Source organism: Candoia aspera, chromosome 4 (assembly GCF_035149785.1).
Source record: "Candoia aspera isolate rCanAsp1 chromosome 4, rCanAsp1.hap2, whole genome shotgun sequence".
In the NCBI taxonomy this organism is placed as follows: Eukaryota; Metazoa; Chordata; class Lepidosauria; order Squamata; family Boidae; genus Candoia; species Candoia aspera.
In genome coordinates this window covers 62148158-62163174 of record NC_086156.1, presented here as the reverse complement: position 1 = coordinate 62163174, position 15017 = coordinate 62148158, and the positions used below count along the sequence as shown (strand labels likewise).

General features: G+C 39.0%; 1 protein-coding gene across 5 annotated transcripts in view; it reads left to right on the top strand.

Annotated features, from left to right (window-relative positions):
• INVS (inversin) overlaps positions 1 to 15017 on the top strand; it is a 126339-nt gene that overhangs the window by 65868 nt on the left and 45454 nt on the right. For all 5 annotated transcript variants that reach the window (XM_063304250.1, XM_063304247.1, XM_063304248.1 and 2 more), the window contains 2 exons: positions 3227 to 3336; positions 12285 to 12456. In XM_063304250.1, the coding sequence (XP_063160320.1) occupies positions 3227 to 3336; positions 12285 to 12456 (282 nt within the window). The remainder of the gene's footprint in view (positions 1 to 3226; positions 3337 to 12284; positions 12457 to 15017) is intronic.

The window sequence follows — 15017 nt, the reverse complement described above, 5'->3', positions numbered from 1 at the left end:
CTGTTTTTGTTTTATTTACTTGTATACTTGTATTGGTTTTATACTTTTGATATGGTCAAATGTCTAAATCAATAACATGGTGGGTGTGGGTGTGTGCATGAATGAATATCATTATATATGGTTTTATACAAATATCCCTAATTACATTAGGCTGTATAAGAAGTATATGAGACTTACTCAAATTAACTGAGTAATCCAACAATTTACCAGGCTATTGTGCTATTATCAATAATTTTTTATATAGAACATTCATAATTCTCAATAAGACATAGTATCATCAGCATACAATAACAATTTGTTGTTGTTATTTGCTTTTATCTGAAACATCATTTGATTGCCTGATAAGACAAGCCAATGACACAATATTAAATATAAGAGAAGATAAAGGACATCCTTGACAAGTTCTCCCTCAAGATTTAATCCTGGGCTGCTTCTCACCTTTCCTGTTTTCATAGAGTTAATAGTATCTATTATTTCCAAAAGAGATAAGAGCTCAGCTACATAAAAAGCTAAGTCATATATAAACTTCAGAAGAGTTATATTGTTTAAAAATTGATTTCTTCCACAGTAATCATTGACTCAGTATTATAAAGCTGAGTCTGATTATTAGAGTTGTTATGTACAGTAATTTATTATGAGCATCCTTAATAGTAGACATAATTTCACTTTGTTCCTGTTTCAATAATGAGGCCAATAATTTACCAGGTCATTCCCTTCACTCACTTTTGTTTTATGCAAATTAGTGCATAGAGGGAATTATGTTCCACCTTTGCAGATAAAAAGTGTAGGCTATCTCACACATGCGTACTTAAACATTCCTTTATTTTAATTTCCAAAATTTTGGATTTATATATTTTAGTTTTTTACCACAAAGCACATGCAATAATATGACCACAAATGCATGGCTTCAAAGGATCCCAAACAAAGATCTTATCTTCCAAAGTATGTATGTATATATTTACTTTACTTACTCATTAGATTTATATGATTGCCTAATACACAAGAGTGGCTTTGGGTGGTTTATAATTTGAAGAAACATGAAAACAAATAATTAAAAATTAAATATCAGAAAAACATCAGGATAATAGAAATACAAAAATAACAATAATAACAGAAGCAATCACAGCCAGCCAATGCATATCGTTCAAGGTTCCTACATCCTATACTGGCTGAGAAGAGTCAGTTTTTAGAGCCTTACAGAAGAACTGAAGGAGTCGGGGCTATCCAAACCTTTTGTATTCAGTGGAATGAGAAACCTACACAATAGGTAGTTTCAAGTTTAAACTTTATATTCTGGCTAAAGGGGAAAATTCCTCACATAATTCCATCCACAAAGATTGCTATGAACTGATTTTGCTTGTCATTGCAAATTTTAAAACTTGTAAACTATTTCTGAAGAAATATATTATTTAAGTAGGTCACTTCAATTTGATTTACTTTCAGTGTTGTTTCAACATTTGTGGTATATTGTTTATCAGAATCTAAAAGTGTATAATTCATGTTTGATATTAATCAGTAAGATTTTCAGTTCTGCCATTTTCTAATCTAAAGCATCTCATCTTTGTTTCAGCTCTAAAAGTTTCCAATTCACATCATATACTAAAGTTCTAATTGCATAGATTCAGGCACTGTAAAGTCTGTAAATCATGGGAAGTAGCATTTAAAGTGATAAGCAATTCCATAGTTACTAGAGTAGACAGGAATCCTGTTATGCTGAAGGTAAAAAAGGTTGGATAAAAAAATCTAAAAAAATGAGAAAATGTTATTTTGAATAATTAAATGTATAGGCAAATATAAAAATGCATCATATTGGTTCAAGTAATAATAACAAAATAAGAAATATGTAGATTACATAAAATCGCATATAATCATTATATGCAATAATAAAATGGAAGAACACCAATATCAATTTTCATGCACTTTCTTGTGCTGTGCTCAGTAGGCTATCAACAAGATTTTGCTACTTGCCATGTGATTTTACAGTCCTCACCTGCAAATAAGTAGTTTATAACAATAGTCTTTATTGCGGTCATTAACCAGCACAAGGAATAAGTAGTTTTTATAAAAATTGCAATGTTTTTGTTTTAAGGTTCTGTGATAGTGTTACAAATGTGTCAATAGAAGAGTTAGAACACAAAGGCATGACCGGTGTTGCTATCTACCTGCCCCACATGCACAGAATCTTACTGAGGGGAGTATTCATATATTTATCCTTACAAGTTGCTAAAGGGCTAGTGTGAGAATGCTGAAAGGTGAACACTGTTACTCTTTGGTAGAGTCAGCTGTTTGAGAAATCATGTTACCTGGAAATTATGTGACAAATTTGACTTTTGCACTTGGAGAGATTCTATCTCAGTCTTCCTGTGTATCTGGATCACTAAGTGTCTGTTTCAGTGTCTCCCTTGCTTGTCATAGCCCATGGGTGTCCAACCTCTTGGCTTCCCTGGGCCACACTGAGTGAAGAGGAATTGTCTTGGGCTACACATAAAATATATAATATAGTTAATGTATATACAGTAAGTAGTAAAACTTAATTTTATGTATTTTTTATTATAATTTTTTTAAAAAGAGGGCAACATAAAACTAGTGGGATATTTGACCTTGTTTTTGTGAAACTAATGCATAAATGTCTGGTTCAATGAAAGTGGTTGCAATTCTCAGTGAGTTCTCAAGGTGCTCATCAGAAATTGTAATTCTAATTTTACTCTTTTTGTGCTTCATCCTTGGGGCTGCATTACTAGCTGTTCAGAGCCGCATGCAGCCCATGGGCCGCAGGTTGGACATGCCTGTCATAGCCCATTCCTACAAGCATGCAGAATAAAGCCTGTTCTGCAGCATGTTTTGCTCAAACACTCAGTTTCCACAATACATGGAAAGGATGTACCTATGTTACATGCTTTCCATTTATGGAAACCTATGTCTAAGCAGAGGCTGTCCTGCATTCAGTTCATTCATTTGAAGAGTTGCTTACACTTTGTGACCTAAGTACATCTCTGCTGCATGAAGTTTCTCAGAATTCCCAGTGTGCTCACAGACATCTCAAAATTAGACATTCTATGTCTGGATCTAGCACATAATTTTAATTAAACTAAGTATGATTTAGGCTTGACTTTCAAGTTTAAGTTTTGTCTTTTATCTTATGGGGTAAAATCTAGTGCTCACCTATTAGAATAAAAGTATATTGTTCATACATTAATATGTACTTTTTCTGTTTGTTTGTTTTTAGGTCATGCACAGATTGTCCATATTCTTTTAGAAAGAAACAAAGTTGGAACAATCCTGTCTGATAGTCAAGGGGCAACACCTTTACATTATGCAGCACAAAGCAACTTTTCAGTAAGTGAGATAAACGCTTTATTTTAAAATGTCACCCTGAATAAAACTGAACCTTTTTAACTGGTGTAGTTATTAAGGCTGTGCTTTTCCATATTAAAGGTTGCAAAGAAACAGTAAATTTTTTAAGTTGAAAGTGGTATTTTTCATCATTTCATTTGTTCCAATGTTCTCTTTGATTGGAAATTTTTCTGAGACAAAACTCTTGTTTCTTTCTTGATGTGCACTCCAATAAAATGGAACACTCATGTTAAGAATACAACTCTTGTTCCTACAATACCGCCTCCCAACTTACTGCCCTCCAGATATGCTGGGCAGTAATTCATACTTCTCTTATAATTCATAACCAGCACTTCTGAACTGACTCCTGTTGGGAGAAACAGCTGTATACTATTGAACTGCTTCATTGCACTAAGTTGCACTGCATTGTGCAGATTCCTGGATATTTAAAGCATCACACAATGATATCTATTGCATTACATTCCTTCTTGCAACTGCAGTATGATGACAAATCTTGAAATTGAAATATGTGAATAATTCTAACTATAAAACTCTGTCCTAAAAGTTTTATATTCCCGTTCTTACCAATCTTTGTGGCTTTTGTCAGCAAGAATAAAAGTGAAAGGGACAGAGAAGGACAATTTCTGTATATTTGAAACAGCTGTTACCTGATCAGAACAATCGAGTGTCCTCATAAAATGGTCAAGAACTATAATAATCTCTCTTACAGTAAGGAAGTCTCTCACAAATCTTGATATTGCATGCATTCAGATGACACTGAACTGATGAAGATTATGATGATGATTACAGTTGTAGACTGGGAAACTGAAATGTACTCTCAAAAGAGAAATTGAATGTAATGTTTTACCTTTCCTGATATGAGTTTGGTAATGTTACAGTACAATTGATAAAAGAAATTTACAGAGATCTACTGCTTTATTTCCTCAAAATCAGTGAACACTTTTAATCAAACTTGTTTACATGTTGGTGTTTCTAGAGCCTAGGCAATTGTTTTGGGGTATCCCTGGTTTATAGGCTGCCATTGCTGAGGCCTGGACTTAATCATTATTAAGCTAATCTTATGCCAGGAGTATTAAACTAACACTTAGTCATGGATTATTTCCCTTGTACATTGATGAAGTGTGTGGCTAGAGTTGTGAGGCACATTGATTGATATTTCATATTCTCCCCAGATATGAAGGCACGTGGGGAAATTTGAGACTTGTGACCCTTGCATATTCTCAGGCCTAAGTCTATCAGAGCATTATATGAAAGTCAGTTTTCTGTGAATTGTGCACTGCATGAATTGTGGACATAGAATCTCAGTCAGGTTTATGGGTAGTGTTGCTCACAGATGCTTGGACAAAGACATAGCAATGTTTTCATTCTCCTAAGTGCATACAAGATGACCTTGATTGTAGCCTCCTTTGGGGAGCTCATTCCTCACTGCATAAATAGGCCAAGACAAGGTCCGTAGCCAACTTTATCCAGTTACTGTTTGGGGTATCTAAGTGTAGAGGTAGTAGAAGGAGTAATTGTTGAGAAGGGGGCCCTGCTCTGCCCTGCACCCCCACCACCCTGCACTCCTTAGCCCCTGCCACCCTCACCCACACCTGTTGCCCTGTGCTCCACTGCCCCTGCTGCCATGCCACCCTGCACTTCACCGCCCCTATCACCCCCACAATGTAGGATCAGACTAAAGAGATTAGGGAAGACCCACAGATCAGCTAGATATGAGCTCACTAATATTCCTAAAGAATATGCAGTGGAGGTGAAGAATAGATTTAAGGGCCTGGATTTAGTAGGTAGGGTCCCAGAAGAACTATGGACAGAAGTTCTCAACATTGTTCAGGAGGCGGCAACAAAATACATCCCAAAGAAAGAGAAAACCAAGAAGGCAAAATGGCTGTCTACTGATACACTGGAAGTAGCCCAAGAAAGAAGGAAAGCAAAAGGCAACAGGGATAGGGGGAGATATGCCCAATTAAATGCAAAATTCCCGAGGTTAGCTAAAAGAGATAAGGAATTATTTTTAAACAAGCAATGCGCAGAAGTGGAAGAAGACAATAGAATAGGAAGGACAAGAGACCTCTTCCAGAAAATTAGAAACATTGGAGGTAAATTCCAGGCCAAAATGGGTATGATCAAAAACAAAGATGGCAAGGACCTAACAGAAGAAGAAGAGATCAAGAAAAGGTGGCAAGAATATACAGAAGACCTGTATAGGAAGGATAACAAAATCGGGGATAGCTTTGACGGTGTGGTCAGTGAGCTAGAGCCAGACATCCTGAAGAGTGAGGTTGAGTGGGCCTTAAGAAGCATTGCTAATAACAAGGCAGCAGGAGACGACGGCATCCCAGCTGAACTGTTCAAAATCTTGCAAGATGATGCTGTCAAGATAATGCATGCTATATGCCGGCAAATTTGGAAAACACAAGAATGGCCATCAGATTGGAAAAAATCAACTAATGAGAAGACAGGACACCCTGGAGAAGATGCTGATGCTAGGGAGAGTGGAAGGCAAAAGGAAGAGGGGCTGACCAAGGGCAAGATGGATGGGTGATATTCTAGAGGTGACGGACTCATCCCTGGGGGAGCTGGGGGTGTTGATGACCGACAGGAAGCTCTGGCGTGGGCTGGTCCATGAAGTCATGAAGAGTCGGAAGCGACTGAATGAATAAACAACAACAAAAATCACCCCCACAGCCCTGCACCCCAGCCGCCCTGCACTCTGCTACCCCTGCTGCCTTGCACTCCACTACCCCTGCCACCCCCAGCCAACCTTCATTGTCTTCTTCCTCTCACTGCTGACAAGGTGCACCCAGCCTGACCCTTTGAGAGGCAGCTCGACAAGGCCGTGCAAGACTTTGGGAAGAAGGCCTTGGGAAGGGCCAGACCAGCCATGCCTCCAGTGCCCCAACAGAAGGAGGAAGAGGATGGGAAATGTCAGCTGGGAGCAGCAGGGGCAGTGGAGTGCAGGGCAGTGGGGGTGCATGGCAGAGCACAGGGCAGCAGGGGCAGTGAATGCAGGGTGGTGGTGTAGGGAGGAGTGCAGGGTGGCGGCAGCAGCAGAGCACAGGGCGGCAGGAGTGGCAGAGTGCAGGGTGGCAGGGTTGGTGGAGTGCAGGGTGGTAGGGGTGCAGGGCAGAGTGCAGGACAGTGGGGCAGCAAAGCACAAGCAGAGATGGGAGGGAGATAAGCAGGTGGGGGGAGTTGAAGTGCACCCCACGATCATGAATACAGGCAGGCTGCCAAGTGCCCAATTTTGATGATGTGATCATGGGGGCGCTGCAACAGCTGTAACTTTGAGGACCAGGCGTAAGTACCATTTGTTCAGCACTGTCATAACTTCAAACAGTTGCGAATGAATGGTCATTAAGCAGGGACTACTTGTATCTTCGGAGGGAGATCTATTTCATTTTCTCAACAAGAGTGGTCAAGGCTTTACTTTTTAGAAAAGTTTCCATTGTACAATTGTACTCATTTTTATTCTTCTGTTTTAAGTATATTTAATACTTGTGTCGAGCTTCAGAGGAGTGCTTGTTAGCCACTAGGGACATCGCTAAGGATAGGTGGGATTATCATACATTAAGGATAAGGTTTCTGGTCATAGTGTTAGCATATGTGCTGTCTATCTGCTGAGCTAGGGAAGTAGCTCTTCAGGTAAATAACTTATCATTCAATGACATCTGCTATACCAACTTCATTGCCTATTAACAAGCGAAGTTTGTTGCCTACCATGAAATGCAGACAGAATATTTCCCTAACAGTTTTGTAGTACTTTCCTGGTGGATGGGAACAGTCTAACTTGAGGTTTGCATGATCTACTTTTTAAACAGCAGTCATCCCTATATTGGTTTATGAAACTGCTATAAGATAGACCAGAAATTCATGTATAAAAGACAAAGGATAATGGAATTTGTATCTTCAGAGCTGGGCAGGTTTATTATGTTCTTTATCTGAAATGCTAGATGTAATATGAGAAGTTGTTTTTGTTGTTGTTGTTAGTTGCCGTTGAGTTGTTTACAACTCATGGCGACCCTATGTAAAACAGAACAAAATGTTGTTTGGTCTTGCGCCATATGCCTGACTGTTCCAATGTTTGCATCCATTGTTGCTGTAATGGATGTATCAGTCCATCGCATTGAAGGTCTTCCTCTTTTCCACTGGCCCTCGACTTTACCAAACATGATGTCCTTTTCAAGCTTTCGGTCTTTCCTGACGCTGTGCCCAAAGTATGAGAGTCTAAGCTTAGTTATCTTCGCCTCTAGGGAACATTCTGGTTGTATTTCTTTTAAAACTGATTTGTTTGTTCTTCTGGCAGTCCATGGTATTTTCAATAATCTTTGCCAACACCACAATTCAAATGTATCAATTCTTCTATCTTCCTTTTTTTAATGTCCAACTTTCACAGGCATATGTGGCAATTGAGAAGACCATGGCATGAGTCAGACGCACCTTTGTTTTTAAACTGACATCTTTACTTCTGAAAACTTTAGATAGGTCTTTGATGGCAGATTTTCCCAGCGCAATATGTTGTTTGATTTCTTGATTACTACTTCCCTTGGCATTGATCGTTGATCCAAGTAGAATGAAATCGTTGATGACTTCAATTTCTTCTCCATTTATTGTGACATTGTTTATTGGTCCATTTGTGAGTATCTTCTTCATCTTCACATTCAGGTGTAGTCCGTATTGCTGACTGCAATCTTTGACCTTCATCAGCAAGTACTTCAAGTCTTCTTTACTTCCAGCAAGCAAAGGTGTATCATCTGTATATCGCAGGTTGTTAATGAGTCTTCCACCAATTCTGATACCCCATTCTTTTTCGTACATTCCTGCTTCTCGAATTATTTGTTCAGCATACACAGTGAATAAGTAGGGTGAAAGTATACAACCTTGCCACACACTTTTTCCACTTTTGAACCACTTGGCATCACCGTTTTCTGTTCTAACGACTGCCTCTTGATCAGTGTACAGGTTCCACATGAGTACAATTAAATGCTCTGGAATTCCCATTCTTCATAATCTTGACCATAACTTGTTATGGTCCACACAGTCAAACACCTTTGCGTAATCAATGAAACAAAGGTAAACATCTTTCCAGTATTCTTTACATTCAGCCAAGATCCATCTGACATCAGCAATGATCTCTCTCATACCGCATCCTCTTCTAAATCCAGCTTGGACTTCTGGTAGTTCTCTGTCAATGTAAGGCTGCAAACATTGTTGAATTATTTTTGCAAAATTTTGCTAGCATGTGAAATTAATGAAATTGTTCGGTAATTTCCACATTCTGCTTGATCTCCTTTCTTTGGAATGGGTATGAATACGGATCTCTTCCAATCACTTGGCCAGGTCGTTGTCTTCCAGACTTCTTGACATAGAAGAGTAAGTGCTTCCACTGCTGCATCTGATTGTTGAAATATCTCAACTGGTAATACATCAGTTCCTGGAGCCTTGTTTTTCACCAATGCTTTCAGTGCAGCTTGGTGCTTGATCATATTCTACCTCCTTAAATAGCTGAACATAAACTAACTCTTTTTTATATAGTGATTCTGTATATTCCTTCCATCTTTTTGTAGTACTACCTGCATCATTTAATGTATTGCCCATAGAATCTTTAAGGATAGCAACTCGGGGCTTGCATTTTCTCTTCAGCTGTTTCAGCTTGAGAAATTCTGATTGTGTTCTTCCTCTTTGATTTTCTAGCTGTAGGTCTTTTCATATTTCATCGTAATATTTTTCCGTATCTTTTCGAGCTGCCTTTTGAAATTTTCTATTTAGCTCTCTTACTTTGTTCTTTTTTCCATTAACTTTAGCTACTCGGTGTTTAAAAGCAAGTTCCAGAGTCTCATCTGACATCCATTTGGATCTTTTCTTTCTTTCCTGCCTTTTTAATGATCTTTCACTTTCTTCGCATATTATGTTCTTAATGTCTTCCCACAACTCTTCTGGTCTTCGGTCATCAGAGTTTAGTGCATCAAATCTATTTTTGAGGTGATCTCTAAATTCAGGTGGGATGTTTTCTAGATCCTCTTACCACTTTCAAATACATTTGATCTACTATCTCCATTCTGAGACTGACTTTGAATATTTAGCCTAATTTTTGGATTGTGTTGCTTTTTCCTGATCACCTGCATTTTATTACATCTTTTCTGAGTTATAGAGAAATTTTGCTTTTACTATTTTGATTGGCATTAAGTCATTAATCACTTACAAATTTTGGTCTTTTCTTACTACATTCTAAGGTATATCAACTGGAAATATATAGTACCATGGTAATCCTTTCTGATCCTTTCATGTTCAAATCTACTCACTGTCTCCTCCCCAAAGGAATTTTAGTAACTTAATTGTAGATGGGATGAGCTTTTCAGTTGATGCACCTGCTGATTTATTGTAACACAAATTTATCCTGATTTCTTTTCTGCCCACTTCCAGGCCTTTGAACAAGGCAATAATAGACATGACTAGCAGTTCATCTGTCAAGTTTGACCATCTGTGTATATAACTGGCAATTGTTTTATATATAAAATAATAAGCCAATAGAGCAGCCTTTCTCAACTTTTTGACCCTGGAGGAACCCTTGAAATATTTTTCTCAGGGAACCCCTGCACATTCAGGATCAAATATAGGCCAGAAATTACAGAATTATTATATTCATTTCATAAATTTGAAATAAATTTTTAAATAAATTGTGATCTCTCAGGGAACTCCTAGTGACCTCTTGCAGAACCTAGGGTTCCACGGAACCCTGGTTGAGAAACCCTGCAATAGAGTATTGCATATATTAAAAGATTAACGGCAATGTTGGTCCTTGAAAAAGGTTTCAAAACCATAACTGCATAGTAACTTTGTTGGAATCTAACCAAATGGTACCAGAGTGTGTGTGAGCTTTCTCCTATATGCCATTTTGGTTGGTCCCAAGTATTAATTTTATATATGTGATAATATTCAGACCTGAAAAACAGGATAAATATAATTATAATCTCATTTCTCACTAAGTAGTAGTCATACAGTTGTAATTGAAATTATTCAACCCCCATTGCAAATCAGGTTGTTTGTCAAAATGTAGAGACTTTCAGCTGTTTGCAATGAACAAATCAAACAAAAGCAGTTGAAATAGCTCAACACAACGAATGCTTCAAGTGGTGTCCCCAAATTCAACTGAAAATGCAACTTATAATGACTTCTCCAGTCCAGAATTATTCAACCCCTTCATGGCAAGCATCATCAGTACTTAGCAGAGCACCCTTTTGCTGTTATGACCTGCTGCAAATGAGATGCATAGCCAGACACCAGCTTCTGGCAGCGTTCCTGAAGCAATGACCTCCAGTTCAGTAATATTCTTGGGTTTGCATGCTGCAATCGCCTTCTTCAAATCCCACCAGAGATTTTCTATGGGGTTCAAGTCAGGTGACTGTGATAGCCACTGTAGAATCTTCCAGGACTTCTTCTGCATCCAAGCCTTATTGGAATTTGAGGTGTACTTGGGATCATTGTCCTGTTGGAAGGTCCAATGATGCCCAAGCTTCAGCTTCCTTACAGACGGCATGTTTTCTCCTAGGATTTCCTGATACTTCGGTGAATCCATCTTGCCATCCACACACTGCAGGCTTCCAGTGCCAGAGAATGCAAAGCAGCCCCAGAGCATCACCGAGCCACCACTATGCTTAACTGTAGGCAGAATGTTCTTTTCAGCGTATGCTTCATTCTTCTTCCTCCAGACATACTGCTGATCCATCAGGTCGAAAAGTTCCAGTTTTGTTTAATTGCTCCACAGAACAGAATCCCAAAACTTCTGTGGCTTATTTATATGATTTTGAGCATCTTGGAGCCGACTTTCCTTGTGCTTTTGGGTCAGTAGTGGTGTACGTCTTGGAGTTCTGGCATGGAAACCTTCTGTGTTTAGTACGTGCCTTACTGTGCTCACTGAAACCTCAGTGCCTGTTGCCACTAAGTCTTGCTGAAGGTCTTTTGTAGTCACTCGAGGGTTTCTCTCCACCTGCCTCCTCAGAAATCTGGTTGCAGCCATTGACAGCTTCCTTTTTCTGCCCCGTCCAGGTAGTGTAACCACTTTAACTTTGAACTTGCGAACTATGCTTCCAACAGTGTCTCTAGGAACATTCAGTGCCTTCGCTATCTTTTCGTATCCTGTTCCTTGTTTGTGAAGGGTGATGATCTCTTCTCATACCTTTTTGGACCATTCTTTTGACTTAGCCATACTGTATTTCTAACATGCAGTCAAACGTGACACTCAACAAACCCCACTTCAGGTATTTCATGTGTTCCAGCTCAAGCACCCCTGGTGCAACTAATGAAGCTCTTGATTAGTTGCATCAGGTGTGCTTGAGACACCTGTTTTGCCTACGGTATGTGTGCTGTTGTGACGGATTCTATTCAGGGGGTTGAATAATTTTGAGACTGGAGAAGTCATTATAAGTTGCATTTTCAATTGAATTTGGGGACACCACTTGAAGCATTTGTTGTGTTGAGCTATCTCAATTGCTTTTGTTTGATTTGTTCATTGCAAACAGCTGAAAGTCTGTACATTTTGACAATCAACCTGATTTGCAATGGGGGTTGAATAATTTCGATTACAGCTGTACACATTTGAATATTATTCCATTCTGAACACTGATGTGTAGACATATGGATGAAAAGTTTTAAAAGTTGAAAAGCTTAAGTTTATTTTATTTTAGTTTTTATTTTAGTTTTATATTTGACTGAAATGCATTACAGAACTTACTCACTTTTGATGTTATTTGGAATATTAAACAATTATTTGCTTTTTTATCACTATCAAGGTAATAGATTTGAACAGTGAGACATAATTTTTATTTCTTAAAGAAAATTGTGTTCAAATACATTTCTTCATTTACAATTTGAATACTGTCAAATTTCAGATTAATTTCAAAACCAACCATAATCAGTGAATGTTTCTATTGTAGGAAACTGTAGAAACATTTTTTAAACATCCTTCTGTGAAAGATGACTCAGACCTTGAGGGAAGAACTTCTTTTATGTGGGCAGCTGGCAAAGGCAGTGATGATGTCATCCAGACAATGTTGAAATTGAAACTGGTCACCGATATCAACATGGCAGATAAATATGGTGGCACAGGTAAAACAGTAGTGTGTGTGTGTGTGTGTGTGTGTATAGCTAGGAACCCCAGTTTTACAAACATAAGTTACACATAATAGTTTCTCAATTCACTGCAGAAGGGAAGATGATGGTTTGAATGCACAGTTGTTTCCTAATGAGTATAACTGCATAACTAGTATGCTGAGATTAATTCAAAAGGAAAGAACAGTTGCTGTAGTTTATCTAGGCTCCAAGACATTATTGTTCTTGATGTTATTAAGTTTACACATTGGTGTTGTTTTCATATTTCTTGAACAACAGCTTCTTCCAAGTTACATGAGAAACTGTTTTTGGGATTGTGTAAAATAGGGTACTAAGGATAATGAAACAAGGGTGTAGAGTGACACAGCTGGCTGAAGAATATCTTCAGTTCCTAAGATTTCTTTCTAGAAAATTTAGCTGGTGAGAGTATACTAAATAGAAACTTCAAACCAAAATGTCCATGTGAGGAGGAATTATGCCAAGGAGGACAGCCATATGTTGGCGCCACAGCATTTCCCTGATTTAATTATATTGCTGTATAGAACTTATGTGTGAGTATATACTGTATATTATTGTCATTTGCTTCAGAGTACAGAAGGAAAGAAATCTAAAGCAATCAAAATGGATGTTTTGGACATCAGTTTATTCATTAATTTGTTTGTTTAATTATATGTATTTTTTAAATTTATTAATTTCCACAAGACCCAGCACATATGACCCATGAGTAGGGATTCCAAGGATTGTAGTTCAAAATTTCTGTATTGTGAGCAATTGCTATATATTCAAAACTTCCCTTGTATATTTCTGTTTCTGTTAAGTCATTAGCTTGCAATTACAAGATATATTTAATAGGGTTTTTTAAGTACATCAACAAATTCCCCTGGGAATGTATTTCTTCTTAGGATCTTAAATGAGCAACGTTTTAAATAATTCACTGAGACAAAAAGTGTCTGTTTTATTAAAGCATAATTCTTTTATAGGTTTTTTTAAAAAATAAAAATTAAAAGTTAGTTTAGCATGGCAAAGCATTCAACAATAAAACAACTTTTGTACTTCTGCATCAAGGGTTCTTTTAAAAAATTGCTTAACCTATCCGAAACATGAAAAATGTGGTTAAGAGAGAAACAGAGCTTTGCATCTTGAAGAGGTAATGTCATGTTACCCATTTCAGTGTTCTGTTAACATTGTAACGTTTCACATGTCATCTTCTGTTCCGTGTTACTTCGCCCATGCAGGCTTTTTCCATTCCTCCGCCCTCCGTTGTTTTGAGGGTTTGGAATGTATGTTTGGGTTTGCGCTCCTGCTCAAGGTTACTTTCCCAGGCGCGTCTAACAGTTCCTAGCACCTGGGAGGGGGTATGCACTGACAAGGGATGGGGGCGGAACTTGCTCACAGGCAATGCTTTTAAGTTTGTATTTGGCGCGCTTTTGCTCATTCTCAGCTTTCTCTGTATTTGCATACTATTCCTTTAATAAATCAGTTATCTTTAAGCCCGAGCTTGTGAGACTGAGTATTTGGGATTAGGCAACCATTACATAAAGCTGAGAATCATTTCAACCATCTTCCACTAGCCCCGTCCAATCGTTGGATAAGAGGGAACGCTAGTGATGACCGAACATCAGCTTCGCGCAAGTGAAGGGAGCGAGGAAGAGCAGGAGTCGGCAAGGATCCGGCCAGCTCTAACCTCGAGAGCGCAAAGAGCAGCACGTCGGGAGATGCGGGATGTCCAATTAGATGAGTTGCTGATATCCATGCAGGAGAGCCTCAGGAGTGAACACAAAACCGTAATGGAGAGGACAACGGGGAGGGGGTCTCCACAACTATCCTGGGAGCCCGAAGTCCCCTTGTCACCGAGGGTGGTGGTAACCAACCAACCCCTGGAAGAGCCGGTCACTCCTGCTTGTATGAGAGCATTAGAGGACAAAATGGATCTAATAGTGACAATCCTTAAGGATCTCCCCAGGGGTGCAGAGCCCACCCCAGAGGATTGGGAGGAAGAGCCGTCACAGTACCCAAGGCATAGCACCCTGCCACCCAGGGGAAGAAGCAAGACTCGATCATCCCGTCAGGTGGGGGGGCGAGAGGCAAGACCTCCTAGGGATCGGCCACCCATGGAGGCTCGGCGTACGTTGACATTCACGGAACCGCCACAGCCAGCTGAGCCGGTAAGAAACTTCCCACCGTTTGGAGTGAAATTCGATGGGGATCCCACTACACTCTCCTTCTTTATCACTAATGCTAAGCATTATATGGAGGATTGGGGCCGGAACTTTCGGTCAGAACACGGCAAAATCAATTTTATTGCCAACAAACTGAGAGGGAGGGCAGCTGATTGGTATGTGCAACTGTGCCAGACCGAGGCAACAGAGTTAGAGGACTTCGATGACTTTTTGTGGGCACTTAAACAGCATTTCGAAGACCCTCTAGCCCAAGAGACAGCTAAAACCGCCCTGAGGGAGCTCTACCAAGGGTCCCTCTCAGTTGCCAATTATGCGCTGGAATTTAAAGCTTTATCAGGGAAGGTGGAAGACTGGTCTGAGCCAACTTTAATTGAAATG